Source organism: Molothrus ater, chromosome 21 (genome assembly GCF_012460135.2).
Source record: "Molothrus ater isolate BHLD 08-10-18 breed brown headed cowbird chromosome 21, BPBGC_Mater_1.1, whole genome shotgun sequence".
Lineage (NCBI taxonomy): Eukaryota > Metazoa > Chordata > Aves > Passeriformes > Icteridae > Molothrus > Molothrus ater.
The window spans coordinates 3,406,350-3,422,542 of NC_050498.2; the positions used below are offsets into that span (position 1 = coordinate 3,406,350).

The window sequence follows — 16,193 nt, forward strand, 5'->3', positions numbered from 1 at the left end:
GTGCCTGTGCAGGGATGCTGCCAGCCCAGGGTTGCTGCCAGCCTGGAGAGCCCAGCTGAGCCCTCATTTGGCCATGGAGCATTGGACTCCTTCAGCCCTGAGCTACCTCCCTATTTATAGACCATCTGCATGCAGGGTTGGCCACACTGCCATCCAGTGCCAGCTGGGCTGTGGGACTGAGCTGTGGCACCAGAGGCTTCCCTGGGAGCTTCCCCCACACCCTGGCAGGGCTGCCCCATGCCCTGGGAGATGCTCACTGGGGTGGTCACTCTGCCCAGCTGGCCATTACAGGGCCATTACTGTGCCTTGAAGTCTCCTCAGTGGTTTCACACTCACCTGTCCCAGAGTTTGGCTCTGCAGTGGCCTGGGCACTGTCTCTCTCTGTTCTCTCCCTGCCACCTTAGGGCAGAGTTTGCTCCTCTGTGCTCTGGGCCTGTCTTGTTGGCAGAGCTGCTTCTCCCCAAGAAACTTTAATTGCTGGAGATGCCAAGTAAGAGGCAGATGTACTCTGGAGCTCTCTGGGGAGGCACAGGTCCAGTGCTCAGGATTTTCTGGTGTTTAACCAAATTTTGGGGCAGGAGTGTTCCCCCAGGCTCTTCTCCCTCACAGTGGCTCCTCCTTTCACTGCTCCATCCATTCACTGTGCCATGGCCCTGTGGGAATGTGAGCAGCAGATCAGGCAGGTACCCAGGACACTTTGAGCTGATTTTAGTGCTGTGGAGGAGCTGATGACAGGCCAGGAAGCCCAGTTAAGAGGCAGTGGCTTTCCTGGGAAGTGCTCTGAGGTCCTGCAGGTTGGTTATATTGAACAATTGGTTATTGTTTGGCAGGTGGTGTGGGTGAGATGCAGCCTCCATGCCCCAGGCTTGGCTCAGCATTGTAGCAAGTCCTTCCTGAGCAGCTGTGCCAGGCCAGCAGTGCCTGCCCAGCTGTTAGTCCATGGGATGCCTTTGCTCTCATCCTTCACCTCAGTGCAGCTTTTACCAGCCCTGTGCTCTGCATTAGGGCAGTGAGGCAGCAGGAAGGAGAGGATGAGAATGATTCCCACATCCCACCCCACCTCTGCCCATGATGGATGTGGCATCTCCTGGAGCCCTTCAGGGCTGGCATTTGCAGAGCAAGCAGCTCTCCATGGACAGCACCTGGGCCAGTGGCTGCTCAGAGCTGGGCACATCCACAGGAGCCTTTGGAATTTTGTGCTGCTTGATCCCTTGTTCTCCCTTCCTGGGAGCAGGGCAGGGTCAGCCCAGAGCAAGGAGCCAACAGCAAGGAAAGCTGGCAAGGCTTGTGGTGGATCATCCTTGGTGGGAGTGATGCTCTGTCACTCTAAAACATGGAATGGTGTCTGGAAATGGGCTGAGGACCCTTCTCCTCCTGGGGACCATTCTCCTCTGAGGACCCTTCTCGGAGCTGGGCAAGGTGGGAGCCTGACTGATCCTGAAATCTGTGAGTACACAGTGGCAAAGCTCAGCCTCACATGCATCTGTGAACCCCCTCAGGTTGTTTTTGGGACTCAAACCAGCAGCTGCTCAGGGCTTTGGGGTCACAACCAGGTCGTGGTTGTCCAGACCAGCCTCACACAGAGCCCCAGCCTCTGCCCATGTGTCAGAGCTGTGCTGGGCTCTGCCCATTTCCCCACTCTGAGGTGCCCTGGACTTGTCCTGGAGGATGCTGTTGTCCTTTTCAGTGCCACAGGCTGCAGGCAGCGTGTCACAGGGAGCATCTGCAGCCCCCAGCCCTGCTCTGCAGGTTTTGCTTCCATCAGCCTTGGTGGAGTCACTTCAGCAGCTGCTCCTGCCTGACTGCCCTGCTCACACCTGTGGGTGTCACTTGTCCTGTCTCAGGTGACCTGCCCACCCTCCCCATCCCACTGGGCAGCCCCCAGTGTCCTGCCCAGCATCTCCATCTGTCTGGCTGTAATTCCACGTGTCCTACGTGGCTGCTAGCCCAAGAAATTCACTGCGCTCAGTGCAGGGATCAGTGCCACCCATGGAGGGGTCAGAATCTCTCTCTGCTGCATGGGGTGGGGAAGGGAAGGAAGCACATTTTTCTCCAGGTGTGGGTGAATTGTTTTTAGAGGAGCATGGGGCTGGAGGGCCCCAGAGACATGGAGGGGGCAGGACAGAGCCTGGCCTCTGGTGGTTGGATGTGGATGCCATGGGACAGAGAGAGAGAAACAGCAAGTGTTCCTCACAGCAGCTTGTTGAGAGATCTTTTAGGGAGTTGTAAGGATGTGATAACTTGTTAAGTATAAACAATTTGCAGGTGATGGTTTTTTACTTCATTTTCTGGGTTTTTTTAAGGATGTTATGAGAAAAGCGTTTCTTCTTTTTCTGAGCTTTAGAGAATGTGAATCCCAGAAATATTCTTGGGAAGTTGTGCCTTGCTTGTTGTGCCATGGTTACAGCAGCAGGGCCAGAACCTGGGCAGTCCAGCTGGGCCCAGTGTCCTGGTGGCATTGGGGACAGGGTTTGTCCAGAGCACCCCTGCCTGTGGCTCCTTCCCCATCCCTCTTTCACAGACACTGGGTGCTGCTGGTCCCTCAGCCCTGCTCCCTGCTCTGCAGGAGTGTGCCCAGGAGGGTGTTCCTGTGTGAGCTCAGCCAAGCTGGCAGCTTGATGCCCTTAACATGAGGTGTGTCAGAGCCAGGCTGTGAGAGGGCAGCCTCCAAACTGCCCTGTGTGCTCCTGGGGCTGCCCTGTGTGCTCTGCTCTGTTCCACTCGTGGGACAATTACCATGGAGGCTGTGGGACTTGTGGTGGGTTCAGGGGGCTCTTGGCTGACCTGTGTTGTTGTGTGGTTGCAGCTGGCAGGACCACCACCAGCGAGGAGCTGGAGGACATGCTGGAGAGCGGCAACCCGGCCATCTTCTCCTCTGGGGTAAGCTCTGCCACAGCTGCAGCTGAGCCAGCCCCCAGCACCAGGGATGGCTGCTGGACGTGCTGCCACAGTGCAGAGAAATGAACACAGCCCATGCAGGAGGGGGCCTGGGGGCTCAGGTCTGGCCTGAGGATCTGCTGGAGCAGCCTGAGTCCCAGCACCCTGCTGCAAACCCCCTGGCTTGGGGTGCTTGGAGGAGCTCTGCAGCTCCTGCTCATCCCTCTCAGTCCCAGACTGAGTCTTAGTGCTCAGCCCAACTGGAGCTGGGTGTGAGCATGGTGCTCAGTGGCCTTGTTTTCTCTGCAGATCATCATGGATTCAAACATCACCAAGCAGGCTCTGAACGAGATTGAGACACGGCACAGCGAGATCATCAAGCTGGAGAACAGCATCCGAGAGCTGCACGACATGTTCATGGACATGGCCATGCTGGTGGAGAGCCAGGTGGGGAAAAGCTGCAGCCCAGGGCTCACCTGCAGGGCTTGGAGGGTGATGGGGGCTCCCTGTGGTGGGTGGGGAGGCTGGACAACAGTGCTCCCCTGCCTGGGTGGGTGCTGAGAGGAAAAAAACCACATCCAGGAGCAGCATGGCTCCCATGGGGCTGAGCTGGGCTCCCCAGGGCTGGGGTGCTGTGTGTGTGTGTGTGTGGGGTGGGAGGCTCAGTGTGGGGCTCAGGAGGAGGGCAGTGGGTGGCTGCCATGCAGGGGGAGATCCCTTCACCTTCCCTGGAGCACCAGGCCCAGCTGGGTGAGCTGGGGGTGGCCCCTGGGCTGTGCTGCCAGCCCGTGGCACCAGTCCCTAGAGCCAGGCACGGGCTCCTGTGTCATTGCTCACCCCCCTTCTTGCCTGCCATGCTGCCATGGCCCGAGGAGACGTCGGTGGCAGGTAAAGGCCCCCTGGTGCTGCATGCTCTGCTCTGCATGGCTGCTCCTGCATGGCTGCTGCTTGCATGGCACTGGGATGGCCAGTGGCAGGACACCAAGGGTCACCAGGGCACCGTGCTGTTGGTGGCCTGTCCTGGCTGCAGTGGGGAACATATGTGGGGAATTCATGATTCCATGCCCTGCTCTGAGGGTTGGACAGTGCCAGCACCCTTGTCCTGTGGGTGAGAGGGTGCCAGCACCCTTGTCCTGTGGGTGAGAAGCTCAGAGCTGCTGGCACTGGGAATAAAGGGGCACCAGGCAGGCAGCAGGGCTGGCAGCTCTGCTCTGCCCTGGCATGGCACAGCTAGGAATAAGCAGCAGCAGTTTTACACAAGACAGGGAGCAGTTGGTGGGGCTCAGTGCTCAGCACCCCAAGGTTTGTCCTCCCTGTGCTCTCCAGCATTAGGGTGAGAAATGGGCATTGCAGAGTTGCTGGCTATGAGCCCATGGCTCTGTGGCCTCAATTCCCTCCATGCCATGCAGGAGGACACAGGGCTTCAAACCTCCCACTCCTGCCAGCCCTGTCCAGCTGCTGCAGACCTGGCTGTTTGCCTGCCCAGTCAGGATGGGGCCAAAGGTGGTGAACAAGGCTGGAGGAACTCACTCCAACCCGTGTCCCCACACCCAGAGGAGCCCCCAGTCCCAGCCTACCCCTGCAGCAGGGGCAGAGGTCCCTGGAGGGCTCTTCAGTCCTGGCTGGCCTTGCTGCAGACCCCTTCAGTCCTGGCTGGCCTTGCTGCAGACCCTCCTGCCCTCGGTGCGGTGCATGTGTGGATGGGAGCGGTGGTCCCTGGTCCCTGCTCGTGTGTGGTTTCCTGGGCATCCCTCATGGTGCTGCTGGCACTGTCCTTGCTCCCTGCCATGCCTCCTGTTCCAGCAGCATGTGGTGTGGTGCTGGTGTAGATCCCACTGGGGCTTTGATGTCACCTGAGATATTGGGCAGGTCAGCACCAGGACTGGGCTGGGAGCTCCCTTGTCCCTCACCCTTGCTCGTCTCCCTGCTGGGATGTGCACAGAGATGCTCTGGCATGGAACCTGCAGTCCAGGGCAGGAGACACACAGTAGCTGCAGGCAGCTGATGGTTCTTGTCTCTGTGCAGGGCTGCTGGGCAGGGCAGCGTCCCCCCGGAGGCAGGGAGCGGCAGAGCAGGAGGGAGCTCAGCTCTGCGCGGCCGGGCGGGCTGTGTCCCCCTGCAGGGAGAGATGATTGACCGCATCGAGTACAACGTGGAGCACTCGGTGGACTACGTGGAGAGAGCTGTGTCCGACACCAAAAAGGCCGTGAAGTACCAGAGCAAAGCCAGACGGGTGAGTCACTAAAAATGCGGTGTTACAGTCACTAAAAATGCGGTGTTACAGTCACTAAAAATGCGGTGTTACAGTCACTAAAAATGCTGCTACCTGTCCCTTGTCCCCAGCAAGCCCCTCCTGTCCAAAGGCAGGGCTGAGTTAACATTCAGGTAATGCAGTCAAACCTCCACTCAACACTCACTGGCTCAGCAATAGAGGCAGGAAAGGCTCTTTTGCAAGGTTTTATTCCCACAGAGTAACACAGTCACCAAAGGACAAACCCGGGGAAAGAGAAAAAACATGTGGAGCAGGCAGCTTATAAAGGGGAAGGGGTGGGGGGCAGAGAGGCCTGGTCTCCAGGAGTAGGGACCTGGCCACCAGGGGTACCAAGGAAGAAGGTTCCCACAGGGGAAACCCGAGGAAGTTGTGACACCAAGTCCATGGGGAGACTGTTTTTCCCTTTGGGAGGGATGTCTCTGTGGTAAGTAGTTAATGTTTCCAGGCTGAGGGCTTGGGGATTGACCAAGGGAGGAGAGTTCATGGGATGCTACAAGTCACAGCTCTGGCTGGGGCCCATCTGCCCCTGCCTGCACTGCTGACACCTCCATCCCAGCCACAGGGCCTGGCTGGCTCTGTGCCTGCCCCAGGCAGCCTGGCACAGCTTTGCAGGTGCCCAGGGACCTCATTGCCCCACACCACTGGGAGCAGCCCAGGTCCTGAGGGTTGCAGAGCTCCCAGCACAGACTGTGTGAAAGCTGACAATGAACCATAGGGCAGGGGTGTGGCTTGGGGGGAGGAAAAGGGACAAGGTAGACCCCTAGACCAGGCAGGCTGTTGTGGGAAGATAGAATGTAAGAAAATAGTTCAGAAAGTAATCTCACCTCTGAGGAGTTGCAGCTGTACTAATTACCAATTAGGAGCAAGCCTGCCCTTAAACAGGCCACAGCTGTGTCCAATGAAGATGAGTGCTGAAAAAGAGTGAGTTGTGCTGTGAAGAGAGTTAGGGTTTGTTGGCTGTGCTGTGAAGAGTCAGTGCTGTGAAAAGCTGCCCATGAGAAATCACCAAGAAAATATGGAGCTTTTGCAATAAGATAGCAACATGCTGTGAGAGCCACAGCCTGTGTAAAAGAAAAACAGGGAAAGGTCATGGTTCAGCTCAGAGTCTGAGCACAGTGCCAGCTGTCTGTCCTGCTCCTGTATCAGCTTGGGGACCTGAAGGCCAGCTCAGGGCAGAAGCAGGAGTGTCACTCCCTGCCCAGGACTGCCAGGGCCCTTCTGTCTCCCAAGATGCTGCTCAGAGCCCACCACGGGCAAAGGGGAGCAGGACAGGCTGCCATTCTGAACTCTTGGGTCCACCATGGGCAAAGGGGAGCAGGACAGACTGCCGTTCTGAACTCCTGGGTCCACCACGGGCAAAGGGGAGCAGGACAGACTGCCGTTCTGAACTCCTGGGTCCACCAGGGGCAAAGGGGAGCAGGACAGACTGCCATTCTGAACTCCTGGGTCCACCACGGGCAAAGGGGAGCAGGACAGACTGCCATTCTGAACTCCTGGGTCCACCAGGGGCAAAGGGGAGCAGGACAGACTGCCGTTCTGAACTCCTGGGTCCACCCTGCCTCAACACTCACCATCCCCTCTCCCCTCTCTCCCTGCTGCTGCTCCTGCTGGGACACGTGAGCAGAAGAAGATCATGATCATAATCTGCTGTGTGATCCTGGGCATCGTCATCGCCTCCACCTTCGGCGGCATTTTCGGCTAGGCTGCCCCCAGGACTGTCAGTGTGCGATGGATGGAGCCGCGCGTGCCGTGGGGCTGCAGCCGCCCGGAGCCCCCCGCGCAGCCCCGGAGCCTCCCAGCAGCATTTCAGTTTCATGCATGGTTGTTTGTGACGCTGTGTGTGCGGTGCGGTGCGTCTGTGTGGAGGGAGCTCCGGCCCCGGGGCGGGCGGGGGCCGGCCCTGGTGATGGCTGCGAGGGGGACCCTGGTGGGGGGAAACCCGAGCTCTCATCACTGCTGCAGGCTGGGGGGAGGCTGGGACCGGCTGGGTGGGCGGGGGGGCTGCTGCTGCTCATCCTGTGCTGGGCAGTGTTAGTGACAGGAGGAGGGAGGGAGGGAGGGATGATGGGGTCAGGGGTCCTCGGGAGTGTGGTGCCCAGTCAGCCTCCCCAGCTTGCCCATCACCTCCAGCTCTCATGTCTGTCGGCCGCATCTGTGCTTGCAAACACCTTCCCTCGGGCTGCTTCTCTCCGGGGCCCTTCCCCAGGGGTGTGCTCTGCCCAGCCCTGCCTGGCCAGTGACTGTGTCTGGCTCTGGGGCTCCAACCCTGCCACTCCTCCCCTCCCTACATGAGCCCTCGCCCCAGGAGGGTGCCAAAGGCTGGAGGCGCCTGATGGAGCAGTGTGGAATAAGGAGCTGCTGCCTGGGGCCATCACAGCTGCCTGGGGACAGGAATAGGGCACGTGGGGGCCAGTGCTGCTCCTGGATGCTGGCTTGACAGGGCAGGGTGGCACAGAGAGTCCAAGGCCAGTGAATTTCCCTGGCTGCTCATCCTGCAGCACAGCCTCATGGCAGTGCTCTCAGCCCTGGCACACGGTGCCCTGGCTGCTCTTGCCCACAGGCTGGACTCTGCCTGCCAGGGTTTGGGGCTGTTGCTGATGTCCACAGCCCCTGGCAGCACTCAGCTGCGAGCAGGGCTGCTCCAGCTTTGCTTTTCCATACCTATGGCTGGGGGTTAGAGGCAGTTGGGCTCTCTCCTGTTGTGGTGCCAGGAGCAGCCCTTGCTGCATCCAGCCCCCTGCCAGCCAGGAGCAGCAGCCTCCCTCCTCCTGTCTCCAGTCTGGCTCTGAACAGGCCAGTGCCCCACTGCCTGTTTGCCACCTCCTGGCACCGTGCCCTCCTGCCCAGCCATCCAGTGAGGCACCTGCTCAGTGGGGAGCTGTGGGACAGCCTGGGTGCCCTGTGCCCTCTGCCATGCCCATGGCACAGCTGCTGTGGGGGTCTCACTGGCAACTGCCAATGCCCGTTTGCCTCAGGCTAGGGACAGGGCTCTGCCCTCACCTTCCTCTGCAGACCCCAGGGCTCTGGCTGGCCTGTGCACATGCCAAAGCACCACAGGCGTCCCCAGGTAGGACTCACTGCCACTCTGGGACAGGGGCTGGCTGTCAGGTGCTGGTAGCAGAAAAGGGACACTTGATGGCAGCCAATATTCCAGCCTTGGGCAGTGTCACCTCCTAGCTCCCACCAGCACCAGGGCAGGGCTGCTCCACAAGCTGGCAGGGTGCTGTGGCTCAGGCACTGGCTGTGTGTGGTGCCCCTGGGTGCAGGGGAGAGGCAGAGGCTGCAGCCACAGAGTGCTGCCTGCCCCAGGGCCAGCCCTGACACGGCTTCTCTGCCACTGTCACCTTGGTCCCCCCACACAGAGGCCCCTGCTGCTTGCAGCTCCCTTGGGCAAGGGGGTCCAGCCTGGTTCCCCACACTGCCCAGTCCCTCGGGGTGCAGCCATGGGCACAGCCCAGAGCCCCCTTCTTTCACAGTCCCACAGCACTGATGTGAGCTCCAGCACTGCAGCCTGCAGGCACTGAAGGGCTTGGGGCACCAGGACCGTACAGGCAGGGCTAGGAGGCAGGCAAGGGCAGGGGCTCTGCTCCAGGGGGACACGTCTGGCTGCAGGAAAAGGGAGTGGCCATGCTTCTGTCCCTCAGCAGCTCCCTGCCACTGCCCTCCATGCTTGCTCTGCCAGGCCAGCAAGAGCCCCAGGGCCCCTCCAGGAAGCAATAACACTGGGCAGGCAGGAGAGCCCTCCTCCCAGGCTCCTGCCCTGCAGCCATGCCAACTGCTAGCACAAGGTGACTTTTTTCTCTTCCAGGCAGCGGCTTTAGTGGCACAAGCTCACCTGACATCAGGGCTGTGGCACCCCTGTCAAGGCACAAGGCCAGGCACTGCCTCAAGGGGGGTTCTTGGCCCTTGCTCCTTGTTGGCACCACCCCTGCCAGCAGCCCCCACAGCAGCAGGAGTCAGATGGGGCCAGTCAGGGCCGCTGGCACTTTGCTGGGATCCTGTGGGCAGCAGCAGTGCTGGGCTCCAAAGGCAGGGAGACGAGGAGCCACTGCTGCCCCACAGGCAGGCTCACACTGTCCTCGCTGTGAGGGGAGGGTGTTTTGGTGCAATAATTACCCCTGCACTACGGGAAGCCCCATTGAGTTCCTTTTCACCTACCTGTCGTTGCATGTACAGACCAAATCACCAAAAGCGTGGTTGTGCTTTGGGAAGACGTTTCACCTTTTCTTTCCAGCCCCCAACCTGCACCCGCTTGTCCTTTGGGTTCCACCACCTCTGTTCCAGGTGCCACCTGCCCTCCCCACGCCGGGAGCGTGTTGATGCAGTATTCCATGAGCAGTGTGGGGCACGCACAGCTTGCACTCGAACTGGGGATTGGTTTTTTCTTTTGGGTTTTGGTTTGGTTTTTTTTTTTTTTGTAATTAATGTACTTGAAGGCTTTCCGAGCCCCCCGTGGAGTTCTACTGTTGCTGTACTGTGAGCTAAGTGTCCTTGTTTTCTATGTGGATCTTGACCCTGGCTTGCTCTGTCTCACTGGGCTGGATGACACTGTATGTTGCCTCTCTTCTCCTTCCCTCTTTCCCTTTCTGCTAGCTTTCCTTTCTTCTCCTGAGGCTTTGGGTGCAAAACAGCTTCCCATTTTGTGGAATTTTTATGTAGAATAAACATTTGTAACTGTAAAGCTCTGGTTGAAACCTCTCCTTGTTTCAGGGGAAGGGAAGAGGTGATGGGGGGGTTCAGTCAGTCCCAGCACCTTGGAAGCATTAAAGCAAACAGGGTGGGCTTGGTGCCAGGCACCAACAAGAGTAAATGGCTACTGGAATAACACTTGAGGAGTCAGGAGCAACTTTGTCCTCATGGAACTACACCCTGACAGTGTGGACCCTCTGCAGGCAGAGGGGAAGCTGGCAGGGAATGAGGTACCCCATTCCCACCTCAATATTCCCAGCACCAAGGGCAGGACGCAGGACACCAGCAAACACTTGCAACTCTTTGACTCTTTAGTGAGGAACTGGGTATCACATCCTGGCTTACCTGGAGCTCAGCTGGCTCACTGCACTCAGGAAGGGAAGTGATGGCACTGTAGAGCACTGCCCAGCAGCAGTGCCAGAGCGCTGTCTGCACCTTCACCAGCGAAACAGGGCTGGAAGCTTTGCTGTTCGGTAGCACCTGAGCCAGTTTGCACCTTTAAGAGCCACAATGACCAGTCCCATCAAGTCCCCAGGTGTGGGGTGCCATCCGTGCCATCCACAGGAGGCTCTCTGGAGGCACCCAATGTGCCACCTTCCATGGCAGCAGTGTCCAGAGCAGTTCAGAAGCGAGGACGGCGTTTCCGCCCCGTGTATTTCGTGTCTGCCCGCACCTCCCTGTGGGAAGAGTAGGGAACAGCTCAGCACCACCTGCAGGGCACTCGGGAGGGGAAGGGAGCAGGTTTGTGGCAGGAGGCTGGGCAGTGACAGCAGGTGACAGCCTCTGAGGCAGGACTCAGCTGGACTCACTTGCCCTGGCGCCGTCTGCGCTCCTTCTTCTCCAGGATCCAGTCCCGGCTTTTCTTCACAGACTTGCCCTTGACATTCCTGAACCGTGTCCTGGGGGAGAGGGGGCAGCAGCTGGAGAGGAACTGAGGTGTGGGGGCACATTTCTCTGCCCCAGAGGATTGTCACCCAGAACTGGGTCACAGAAGTAGTGAGTTTCCCTCCCACCACCCCTGAGCCAGCACTGGGGCAGGTGGCCAAACTCCAGACACACTGGAGGAGGCTGATTCCAGCCCTGGCTCAGGGATCCTGACCCATGAATTCCCCCAGGCCATACCCTGTGTCACACCAGCACCATGCTGCTCTCTGGGGTCTCAGGGCATTACAGGCTTGTGCACAACCACCTTCCCCTTGTCTGCTCTACTCCAAGCAAGGCAGACAAATTCAGGGTTCCTACAACGTTCCCAGCTCTGCTACTGCTCTCCAAGACCAGACAGCCCTTACACTGAGTGAGCAGAGAACAGCAATGTAAGAGGCAGGAAAACATGGCAGCCACAAGCTCCTGGCAGCCATGACAACTTTCCTCTGGTTTTTGTTCTGTCTCTCCCAATGGCTGCAAGAGGGGCTCCTCCCTGCACCACTGCTGTGGGAAGAGACAGGGCCAGCAGCAGAAACCCCCCAGGCCACTGCTAGGACCTGAACAGGAGAAAAAGGGGAATGCCAGGACTCAGGCACTGCAGCCTGCCTCCATGGCCATCATGAGCCCTGTAAACATTCCCTCTGCCAGACCCTGGCACCAGCTGAAGAGCCCAGTGCAGGACAGAAAGCACACCTGACTGACTGCTCACCTACAGCCCCTGGGAAATAATGAGTTTTGTTCCCCATGGCCCTTGGGAAGATAAAGCAGTTGTCTCCTGGGCTGCTGTGAGTCCTCCCTGTCCTTCCCCTCCCATTGTGGGAGTGTGGTCCCCAGTAAAGCTCAGGCCTCCAGGGCCCCCACTGTGCAGGGAGACCCTGCAGCCTCACCCCCCCACGATACCTCTCATTGGTGAACTTTGCCTGGTGTGGCTCCTCACTGGCACACTCGGTACCAAGGCCCTGGAAAGCAAAATTGGGAACTTGTGTTCTCCTCTGGAGCAGGCACAGCTCATCAAAACTAAGGGGAATGCAGGGATCTGCAAGGGGAAGGACCAGAGCAGGGACAAACTGGTCTTTCAGAAATCATGGCAAAAAAAAAGTCAGAACAGCTTTAAAGAGGGAAGGGTTAGATTGGATATGGGAAGAAATTCTCCCCTCTGAGGGTGGTGAGCCCCTGGCACAGGGTGCCCAGAGCAGCTGTGGCTGCCCCATCCCTGCAAGTGCCCAAGGCCAGGTTGGACAGGGCTTAGAGCAGCCTGGGACAGTGGAAGGTGTCCCTGCCCATGGCAGGGGTTTGGAACAAGAGGAGCTGTAAGGTCCCTTCCAACCCAAACCAGTCTGTGGTTATATGAGAGCAGGGCTTGGTGACTGGCAGAAAATGTATCAATGAAGTCACATCTGCACTCACAGAGCTGTTTGGCTCCCACACTGCCCACAGCTCCTCCACATCACCCAGGACAGCAGCTCTGCTGCCTCATGGAGGCCTCACCTTTGGTAATGTGCCAGATGTCCCAACAAAGAGACAGAGGAAGAACCTGGAAGAACAAGAATAAGGAGCATGAATGTGGGATTCAGCATGTGAGTCTCAGTCCCCAGGCAAGACTGAGATGGTTTATAACAGAGTCAGATCTAAGCTTTAACCTCTGTCCAGAACTGCATAATGGGAGAGAGAACAGCTCAGGGGAAGGGAAAAAACAAAAAAACACTGCTAAACCCAGGCTTCACCCCAAACACAGACAGAGGTGCAGGACTCACTTCTTGGCTTTGGCACTGTTGGGGTAATCCACCACCATTCCCCCTGTGAATCCAGCTCTCATGGCCTGGGCAGTGATGAGCTCCAGCTGGGAAAAGCAGCAGGTGCAAAGTTAATGAGCAGCCATCCCCCAGGAAAGCCCAAGAGACCTCTGGGAGCACCACACCAGGCTGGGCATTCCCAAGAGGGACTGCTCCTCCTCCTGCTAAGCTCTGCACCCATCTCCTGGTTCTGCACTCCCATCCACACACCAATTCCTTGCCATTTTAATTTTAAGACTCAGCCCAAGACAATCTATGAAATATGTGTTTCCTCGAGCCAGGTCTCATAAGCTTTTGGAGATCTATTGCACACCTAAGATAGCTCAGCTATCTTAGAAGGCATAAAATCAGCAGGATGGCTTCTGTGGTCGTGTTGGAAACAAAAAGGTTTTAATAAAAGGCAAAATAACAAAACTTTTTACAGAGAAAAACCGAGCCAGGTGCAAGAGGCCCTCCTGCCCCCGGTAAAACACCTCACAAAAGCAATTAGTTTCTTTCTTCTCTTCTTTTTCTAGTAAATTGCTTCGGCAGGACTTTTTGGCTTTTGTCTAATTATCTATTTTTAAGTTTGAGGTGAAGTCTTTTAAGTCTTATGAAATTTTTTTTTCACTTAATTAAGAAGAAAAACTTCTGAACTTATTTCTTTTTTAAAGAGACAAAAAATAGTTTTGTCACTCCTTCAACAAAGAGCACATAAATCTACAAATCCTATAAATTCCTGTAAATCTATGAAACAACAGAACCTGCACAAGGTATCCTCCTTACAGGTTATTTTTATGGGCTCCTGAAGAGCTCTAGAAGTGGCAGGGGGGACAGAGACACTGCCTTGATGTGGAAGAACAGGATGCAAACAGTAAATGATTTATTTCTGTGCCAGTACCCCTCCCAGCTGACTGATACCTGCTCTGAGTTCTCGGGGTACAGCTGCAGCACAGCTCGGGATCCTCGGGCCTGCAGGAGACAGAGCTGATCACTCCCCTGACCCCTCTGGGTCACCATCCCAGCCCCAAACATGAGCTCCCTCCCCCTCAAAACCTCCAGGACAAAGCTCCCAGGAGAGCTGCTCAGCCCACAGAGCCAGTGAGGCACAGGGGAACAGCAGCTATCCCGGAATCATGAACTGCTAGGTTTGGGAAAGATCACCAAGACCATCAAGTCCAACCTTGATGAGCAGCAGCACCAGGCAGGAAGGCAGGCAGTGGCTGCTCCTGCCAGTCCTGCTCTGAAGTCCTGACTTAATTTAGTTAAAACAACCTGACTTGAAGTATCTTCTAGAAATAAAAGCCACAAGAGCAGCAGAGATGTGGCTGGTGGAGGGTGGCACTTACCAGGGCAGTGTAGAGAGTGGAGAAGAATCTGTAGAGGCGTTTGGGGGGGCTGTGTGACTTCTTGTCAGCATTACAGAGCCACTGCACTGCAGAAATACTGAGAGGGAAAATGAGACCCTCAGGACAGAGTTATTGTTTCCTTCACAGAGCTTGTCACCTCCCTTGAGCTGAATTCCTGCACCAGGCATGTGCTGGGCCTCAGGGAAATCATTTCATTTCCTCTGTGTTGCTCTGCCTTCTGTTTCACAGCTACACAAACCCCTCTGGAGACTCACAAAACTTAACAAGGTGCATAAGTTAAAGGACAAAAGCATCATCAAGCATCCCCTTTAGTCCAAGTGCTCAAATCATAGAATGACAGAATGGTTTGGGTTGGAAGGGACCCTAAAGGTCAGCTTGTTCCAGCTCTTGCCATGGGCAGGAACACCTCCCACTATCCCAGGTTGCTCCAAGCTCTGTCCAACCTGGCCTTGGACACATCCAGGGATGGAGCAGCCACAGCTGCCCTGGGCAACCTGGAGGCCTCCCCACCCTCACAGGGAAGAATTTCCTCTCTGTATCTCACCTAAATGTTCCCCCCATTACTCCTACTCCAAGCATTACAGCTCCTGAGCAGCACTGGAGAGCTCAGCTGTGTCCCTTGCCTGGCCAAGCAGGTTTTCCCAAAGAACAATTTACACCAGAGCTTTTGGCTCAGCAAAGGACAGCCCTTGCTTCCTCCCAGCTGTTCTCTGAGCAGGTAAGTCCCTCTGTCCCCCTGATCCCAAAGCCAAGCACCAAACCTTGATCCAGGGACTGACTTCTCTAAGCTCTGCCACTTTATACTTTGTTCTCCTCCTTGGAGCAGGTCTCAGCCATCCTGATAATATCCCCAGCTTTACTTTCTTCCCTTCAACAAAATTCCTAGCTCAGCAGCACAAAGGACAAGCATCACCTGGGAAGCAGCTGTCACAAGGTGTTTCTACCATCCAGAGTTCTGGAGGTTTGTCCTGGAGTGATGAGCCAAGGCTGACAAGGCCAGTCCCTCTCAGCTGTGATCTACCAGGTGTGCACCACGGGGACTGTGCAGTTCTGGGGGTGTCAGGAGAGCTCAGCTACAGGCACAGACTCACCTGATACAGCCATCAAACATGCCAGGCCTGAAGGGAATGCCATGGCCCACATCTGCAAGGAGAAGGTCTCCTTCCACCTCCCTCTCCACGGCCACATCTGCACAGAACACAGCACAGCTCAGGCACTCAGCTCCCAGCCCTGGGGCCTCTGATGGTCTCAGGGGAGGTTGTGCTCACCCAGCATGGCAGGGCTGATGTCCATGCCAATCCAGTAGTGACCCTCCTCAGAGATGTAATCCCCACTCAGCCCAGAGCCACAGCTAGAGGGAGGAAGGGGGAAAGAGCTGAGCTCATGGGGCTGCTCTGAGGCTCTGCTGGCCACACACACCAACGTTACAGCAGCCTGTCCCTCCTCCCCAGCCCACAAAAGGCAATGGGACATGGCCACCCCCATGCCCGTGCACCCCTGCAGCCCCCGATATGCCATGGAATTGGGCAGAGCCCCGCTCACCCCACATCCAGCAGGAGGCAGGCACGGTCCTCGGGCAGCCCCAGCAGCTCCACAGCCCGCTCCGACATCTGCGACTGGATCTCCACCACGCGTGAGCTGCGGCACAGCACAGCGTGAGGGACGGGCGGCATCCCGAGCGCTGCGAGAGCGGACCCGCACCGCCCGCGGCAGGGCCCGCACGGCAGGGCCCGAGCACCCCTCGCCTCCCTCAGGACCCGCCCCTGCCCCTCACTCCCGGACCCCAGGGCTCCCGGCAGGGCCCAGGACCGACCCCTACCCCCGGTGGGTGCCCCCGGTGGCCGCCCCACGGCGAGCCCCCTCCCCGCCCCACGACACCCGCAGCGCCGGTCCCGCCGTACTTCTGGGTGTATTTCCGCGCCTCGGCCTCATCGTAGAACTGCAACGAGAGAGCGGCGGGCGCGGTGAGGGCCGGACCCCCCAACGGAGCCCGGTTCCCCCCAGACGTGCCCGGTTCCCGGTTCTCCCCCAGACGTGCCCTGTGCCCAGTTCACCCCAAGACGTAGCCCGTCCCCCCCCCGTGCCCGATTCCCGTTCTCCCCCCAGACGTGCCCGATTCCCCCCTCAGGCATGCCCAGTTCCCCCAGACGGTCCCGGTCCCCCACCGCCACTCACCAGCTCGGGCGGCCCGCGGTGCTCGGGCCGGCGGCCGCTGCCCGCCATGCTGCGATTGCGTGACGTCACTGCCCAGCGACAGCGTCGTGCCCGCCCGGTGGGCGCTGTCTGTAC

The 16,193-nt window shown here is 57.8% G+C and overlaps 2 protein-coding genes and 1 non-coding gene across 3 annotated transcripts in view; 1 reads left to right on the forward strand and 2 right to left on the reverse strand.

Annotated features, from left to right (window-relative positions):
• The window catches only part of STX1A (syntaxin 1A), a 72,251-nt gene extending 62,421 nt beyond the window's left edge, over nt 1-9,830 (forward strand). The window contains exons 7-10 of the mRNA XM_036394936.2: nt 2,807-2,880; nt 3,187-3,324; nt 5,000-5,110; nt 6,774-9,830. Of these exons, the coding sequence (XP_036250829.1) occupies nt 2,807-2,880; nt 3,187-3,324; nt 5,000-5,110; nt 6,774-6,851 (401 nt within the window). The 3' untranslated portion in view covers nt 6,852-9,830. The remainder of the gene's footprint in view (nt 1-2,806; nt 2,881-3,186; nt 3,325-4,999; nt 5,111-6,773) is intronic.
• A 296-nt stretch (nt 9,831-10,126) lies between these two features.
• On the reverse strand, nt 10,127-16,164 carry BUD23 (BUD23 rRNA methyltransferase and ribosome maturation factor). The gene is made up of 12 exons (XM_036394937.1): nt 16,080-16,164; nt 15,806-15,843; nt 15,447-15,542; nt 15,173-15,255; nt 14,996-15,092; nt 13,884-13,980; nt 13,456-13,506; nt 12,517-12,602; nt 12,251-12,296; nt 11,663-11,721; nt 10,648-10,737; nt 10,127-10,515 (listed from the first exon to the last, which is right to left on the reverse strand). Exons 1-12 carry the CDS (start codon nt 16,125-16,127, stop codon nt 10,461-10,463), a joined length of 846 nt encoding a protein of 281 aa, XP_036250830.1. The 5' UTR covers nt 16,128-16,164; the 3' UTR covers nt 10,127-10,460.
• LOC118694392 (small Cajal body-specific RNA 20) lies at nt 11,148-11,280 on the reverse strand. The gene has a single exon (XR_004981419.1). It is a non-coding gene; the product is annotated as a small Cajal body-specific RNA 20 (non-coding RNA).
• Nucleotides 16,165-16,193: the final 29 nt, after the last annotated feature.